The sequence below is a fragment of the Tachysurus fulvidraco genome, chromosome 2 (assembly GCF_022655615.1).
Source record: "Tachysurus fulvidraco isolate hzauxx_2018 chromosome 2, HZAU_PFXX_2.0, whole genome shotgun sequence".
Taxonomy (NCBI): domain Eukaryota; kingdom Metazoa; phylum Chordata; class Actinopteri; order Siluriformes; family Bagridae; genus Tachysurus; species Tachysurus fulvidraco.
The window spans coordinates 37,068,647-37,075,679 of NC_062519.1; the positions used below are offsets into that span (position 1 = coordinate 37,068,647).

Consider the following 7,033-nt stretch of genomic DNA (forward strand, 5'->3'; position numbering starts at 1 on the left):
ACAAGCATAAAAGCATCTGGCTGAACAGATAGAGGTCCGCATGGGTCTCCTCCAACTTTTCAAAAAATGACAATAAGTATTATGGCTACACTAAATTTTCCCTAAATATGTGGTGCCCTGATACAGAGGATGTACGGATGCCTACTACCCCCTGCCCTAAGCTTAGGATCCACCTAGGATAAGGTGGTTAATAAAAATGAATGGATTACTGATAAATAATGACAAACAACAAACAAAAGTTTCCCATCATATTTAATCTTCAATCAAATATGACACACAGTGATATCAACAGAATTTTTTTCATTATTATTCCCATTTTATGTGTCCCTAATACATGCAAATTATACAGATAATAAAGTAGAACATCAGAATGCGAGTTGTAACAGTATCATACACCTGTATTATGTATTATATTTGCATAACAGCACAGTTTGTCTTGTGTTGTTTACACGTTTGCATACACGGTGCTCCTGTAATCCTACTGTAACAGTAAAGACAATTTCAGACGACATTCTTACCGCATGTATAATTTATGTTTAGTGACAATATATGGGCCAGCAATTAATCATATTTGCAGTCCATCATTCACTTCTGGGTTATGAAAAAATACAGGAGCTGCTATATTCAATAGACATTTTATACAAACAGTTTCAAGACATATCCTGAGAGCTGACACTTTAATTGCACTTGTATAAGGGTCTATCATCTTGCCAAAAGTGATGAACAGGGAAATTTATAAATATTTGTAAATGACTGAAATGAATTCTTTGGTTTCTATTCAATCATTTGGCAAAATAGATTATTCAAACTATCGTGTTGTTAAAGGAATGACTGGAATAAAAATACAACTTTCTACTAATTGACACAAAATGAGTGCAAGAAAATTGTAGAAAAAATTCAACTCCCACCTAGACCTAATAAACGCACTGCAAAAATGTAATTTTACCAAGTGAGAATGCAGTCACATTTATCTAGTATTTCCTTTTCTATTTCTTGGATTTTTTTTTCAAGCTTTAATTGTTTTTATTCTCTTATGTTTAATGATGACATTAGAACCATTAGCTTCCAACTAAACATACCAAATTAGACAAAATGGATAGAAATAGCCTTAATAGTCTTGTTTTGTTTATTTTAATCTTATCATAGGAAATACTAGTTAAACCTGGCTACATTTAATTTATAATCCACTTGATAGGATGTTATTTTTTGAAGTGCAATTTGACCTTATGTACATTTACAATAAAGGTGCAAAATGAAATCTATTATAAAATTCCATACAATATGTCTATATAAAAGGCCCACAAAATTTGAATTACTACAACCTATAAAACCTATACAGATTTCTGGTTTCTTTTTCTTAAATATAAACACCAGTACCCAATTTTTCCTTTTATATTCTTCTGGAAATACATTGTGTGCTTGTTATAGCAGATCATATAAACAGGTTATATTAAGGCTGGATTGTTGGAGAGTGGTAATAAGAAGACTATGTTCTGGTAGTAGTCTTCTCCTTGAAGAAGCTCCTAAGCATAAGAACCTGTCCAATGCTGACCACACATATAATGAGAGACTCTCCAATGGACCAGTAAAAAACACGCACATTTAGGTCATCGGCTCTAATGCGGTCCTGAGCTTCTCGAAGACGGTACTTCGTCTGAGAGTCTGCCACCACTTTCAGAATCTCATGGATGGACAAGCAGGTTGACTCCATCTGGAAATTAGTGATGGTTTTATTCAGAGATATTATTATTTGCAGAATTATAAATGTAACTGAAATTTACTTTGCATAATTTCTCCCATCGGGATAATAAATGCCAAGAGTGCAAGCATCTTGTATGTGTGCATGCACATATTTTACCTGTGTAAGCGCTGTTGGATTTTTCACACCAGGCAGCAGTTGTTGGTCTTCGCCTGATCGGAAGTCTAGATACACAGTTTTATGAGAGAAGGTTGAAAACTCATTGCTGAAGCAGACTGCGTAAACTCCCTTCATAGCTGTAGTATGTGTGAAGCTGTCATATTGCTTCCTCCGTTCTTCATACAAGGCATTATTCCATGGGTCTGTCACAAAACAGTCAATATCGTAGTTTCCACCAGCAATAACCTGCAATAAAAATAGATTTCAATTATTGTCAATAATGTTTTTTCAACTGCAAAGAGAACAGAAACTGAACAAACACAGGTTTTGCTAACATTAGCATATGGTTCCCATTTGGTTATTTGATGGTTGGGATTCATTTCATAGCGGTAACGTCCTTTTTGTGTAATTTTAAAACATAGATAAAAATTTCCAGAAAACTTTTTTTATGTTTTCATAAATGAAAGTTTGACAAACAAGTACTAATTTCTAAACTTAACAAAAAACCTTCCAGACAGATCCCTGTGATATCTGCTCATGGTCTCAATAGTGGGGTTTTTTTTTTCAGATAGTTGTTGTAACTACAAAATAAAATTTCAGGAACATTCACAAAGCATCATTTCATGTTCAAGGTCATCAAAGTGTTTGTAGCTAAAAACTTAATTTTCCAGAAACTTTTCCAAAAATATCCTTTTACTGTCTCATAACAAAAGGTTTGCCAGAAAAGTACACACAAACTAACATTGTAGATCCATTCCCCTAACATTCTCTTACAGGAAATTCTCCAAGTTCATGAGCTAATGTCCCAGGCAATTTCCTGACAGCCCAATTCAAATAGATGACCCTTTACATAAAAATGACAATAGAATGTACAGTGCTCAGCGTAAATGAGTACACTCCTTTCAGAAGTAACATTTTAAACAATATCTAATTGAACACAAAACAATTGTCCAAAATTTGACAAGACTAAGTATAAGATAACATCTGTTTAAATTATAACATGAAAGTAAAGTTAATAATTTAATTTAAAATACACATCTTTCAGTTTAACTCCAATTAGGGTGATGCAAAAATGAGTACACCCCACAACATGTAGACTACATTTAGTACTTTGTATGGCCTCCATGATTGTTAATGACAGCACCAATTCTTCTAGGCATGGAATGGACAAGCTGGTGACATTTTGCAACATCCACCTTTTTCCATTCTTCAAGAATGACCTCTTTTGGATATTGGATGCTGGATGGAGAGTGATGCTTGTGTTCATTGAGATATTGTTTAAAATGTTACTTTTGAAAGGGTGTGTACTCATTTACGCTGAACACTGTATATATATTCTTCAATACAAAAGGAATGTGGGTCAATAATTATTCTGTGTGATTATATATTCATATTTATTTCAGTGTGAATATGTATTTAATTTCAAATATAAAAAATATTAATTATAGAATAAAATAAAATCTATAAAATATATGGAATTAAAGATTATTAAATGTATATATTGGCCATGTTAGACAATACATACAGATATATACAAAAGATATATATATATAAAATATATTTTTATCTTTTGTATATATCTGTATATATATAATATGTTTATGTATATATTCTGTGTACACACACAAAAGATATATATTTGCAATATAACATATACGATAGGTAAATATCATCGTTTCTTTTATTTCTCAAGCTCTTCTGATTTTTTTTTTAGCAAATAAATAACACACAAATAAACACAGATGAACGTAGAAAAAAATTGTTAAATTAACATAATGGACATGCTATGTAGCAAATATAACTTTATCAGCATTACCAACTACTTTACAAACATGATAGATAGATAGATAGATAGATAGATAGATAGATAGATAGATAGATAGATAGATAGATAGATAAACAAACACAGATTAACTTGACATCTTACTTGATAATCGACATGAAACGTGACCCCCTCTTCTAATTCCTGGTAAAAACATTGCTTTTCGTTATCAGGTAGTTTAAAAGTCAGTTCAGTGCCACTAATCAGAGCTGGATACAGTGTCAAAATGAACAAAACAACACCAAGCATATTTCTTAAATGTGCAAATATTACTTCTCCAGCAGCTGCAGTTATAAACGAGGTTAGATACACAGTGCGGTTCGATACACACATTTGTCTCTGGGAATCATCTCTGACGTGGCATACGGACATTTCCGGGTTGCTATAATAATGCTTTCAAATTAAACCTGTACTCTATATAATACCTACGAGTCTGTAATTACAAATAAAATATATATATAAATTTTTTGTAATGGATGTTATAGAAGTATACTTACATGCACTTTGATTTACTGTGATTATTTAATTTCTCCTAAATAAAATTCATCTTTAACAATTAAGGGTTTAACGTTATAGTTTAATTTCTTTTTTTTTCCAGGACTTTTTACACTTAATTGCAGTTATATTTGTGGTTGTGCAAAAGTAGATTTTGGTATCCTATAACTGCAACTGGGCTTTTATTTTGGTAGCTTGTCAGAGTAAAAGGCAGAAACCGGAAAAAGAGCAATTGTGGGGAAATGTGGGAAACACACACACACACACACACACACACACACACACACACACACACACACACACACACACACACACACACACACACACACACACACAAAAAAATCTAGAAATGGTGATAAAGTCACCAATGATGACAAGGACAGGTACCTTGGGCCATATAGTATAAACCACATCATTTGTTCATATCAAAAACCATCAGTGGCAATGTGGGATCTCAGTGACTCAGTTGTTGGTTCTTTCAGCATTTGGGGAAATTGCTGTTCCCCTGGGATTTTTTAAACACAATCTCTACAGTTTACCCAGAATTTGCAAAAATATCCAGTGAGAGGCAGCTTTGTGGTTGGAAATGAATTGTTGATGATAGAGGTTAGAGGAGAATGACAAGACTGGGTCAAGCTGAAAGGAAGGCTACAGTAACTCAAATAACCAATCTTTACCCACAGCAGGCTCAGATTCCCGTTCTTAGCTTACAGAGTGCAACCCTATGTGGTCTTCTGCTGCCGGAGCCGATCCATCTCTAGGTTTGGTGTGTTGGGCATTCTAAGATGTTCTAAGTTGTGCATTCTAAGTAAGCACTCATACAATATATGGTGGTAAGAAATATTTAATTGAACGTTATCAGTTTGTAATATTTAGTGGTAAAGCTGTTCCTTCAGCCGTGAAGAGCCTTTAAGACAGAGGACATAGAGCTTCCTGGGTTCTCAGTAGTATGACAATCTGTGCCTTTTGTCCTTTTAATTTCAAGATAAAGGAAAAAATAGGCTGGTCAGTAGCTGTTGTTTTTTTGACATTTCTTATTGAACCATACCCCCTTAAAGCCTGTCAAGAGTGGGCAGGGAAACCACAAAACTACGATACAGGAGCTAAGCTGCAAATACATTTAATAACTTGCTCAATACTAAATACAGTTATGATGCACTGATATAAAGGTGAATTGACAGGAATTCATGCATAACAATTGCTATTTTTTCATTTACTTACTGTTATAAGTACATGAATTTTGCATTATTTTTGAACATGTTTAATTTAGTACAATAAATGTTAATATAATTTTATTTATAAAAAAAAGAGTATGTTACATGGAATAGAATGTTAAAATAAAACATTTACACCACCTGTGGCATTATTTTCTAAATGTTTTTTATTATTTAAAACATGATTGGTTCAAATGTTGGATAAACAAAAAATACTTTATATTCATTCATTCATCTTCAGTAGGTGCTTTGTTCTGTTAAGGGCCGTGGTTATCTGGAGCCTTTTCTAATAATCCGCCGTGGATGTGTCCTAAAAGGAACAAATATTACTCTAAAAGAGGAAGTTCTGAAACTTCTTAAAGATTAGACTCATGGGTTAAATTTCCTCAATAAAATTCAAACTGTTTCGGAAGCCATAGAATGTTTGGTTCCATAAATTTTCTGCTAACAAACCATGAGATTTGAATTTAATACATTCCATTTAACAGACCAGTTGAAGTGGCTGCAACAATTACAAAGAAGTCATAAACATATTTGAATTTGTGAAGACACTCTTTATAACTCTAGATGTAGATTTTCATAATTTCAGAAATAATATTACTTAAAATCAACAGCACTCACTCATCTCCCATCACATGGCTGGCATCCTTGCGAAGAGATACAGTTGAAAGTATCAGACACAAACCCTTATCAGTTCTCCGTCCAACGCATTCATCATTATTAGCTGGGCTGGAAAAGTGATAAGGACATGTGAATGACCAGTAAAGGAATGTAGAGATTGTAATCCATAATGCAAAGCTCCTACTGCTTGCTCCAGTGTCCTCCTCAAGCAGAAGTGAGACGTATTTGTGCTTTTGCTTCTGACTGTTTGCAACCACAACAGCACTGAACTACTATCAGTAGACTCCTGCTTATTTAGTGCACCGTTTTCATCCTAAAAGTGTCCAGAGAGTTTGGTTCCACATACGGTCCACCACACTGCAAAGTTTAGAGACATCGTTCTGAGGAGTTTTATTCCCCCATCACCCCACCTACCTGTTTTTCAGCTCCCAATCAGATTTGGAGCTCAGTACTTAGGTGTTACCCCCAGGTCCAGAGGTTAAAGCCTATTTGCTTTATATCCTGAAAGAAAAGAAAATTGACCAGTGACTGGAACAGAGGTGTCACAGATGGGTGTTTACTTCTCTGGCGTCATTCTGATCTTCACATACCTGTCAGCTTCAGTCTTCTTCTACTTCCCTGGAGGGAAAAGGGAGGCAGTGAAAGCACTTTTTTTGTCATGCTGGAGAAAGGGGAAGTACTTCCTGGTGCACTTATTATCTACTTATGTGTCTTTCACCTGTCAAGACAATTTAATCTTTTACTTCACCAATCACACTGCAAGATTTTGGAACCAGATCAAGTATGTGGTGAAAATCATTTCAACTTAATGACATGCCAACACATTTAAAGTTGATGAATCCAGATTTGTTGCATTGTAGCTCAACAATCCATAAACTCTTACAGTTGTGATTGCGAGGTTCATGTGAACACACTCAGTCTAATAGACAGAATGGCCAAAGGTTTATGGCCTGTCACACCCATAACTTGGGATAAATTGATAAATGTATTCATTTAGAAGAAAAAATTATATCCTGAATGTTA

General features: G+C 34.1%; 1 protein-coding gene across 1 annotated transcript; it reads right to left on the minus strand.

Moving 5' to 3' along the window:
• Positions 1 to 235: 235 nt before the first annotated feature.
• On the minus strand, positions 236 to 4,043 carry tmed3 (transmembrane p24 trafficking protein 3). The gene is made up of 3 exons (XM_027153012.2): positions 3,786 to 4,043; positions 1,859 to 2,104; positions 236 to 1,711 (listed from the first exon to the last, which is right to left on the minus strand). The coding sequence occupies exons 1-3, from the start codon at positions 4,011 to 4,013 to the stop codon at positions 1,487 to 1,489; spliced, it is 699 nt and encodes a 232-aa protein (XP_027008813.2). The 5' UTR covers positions 4,014 to 4,043; the 3' UTR covers positions 236 to 1,486.
• Between the last annotated feature and the right edge of the window lie 2,990 nt (positions 4,044 to 7,033).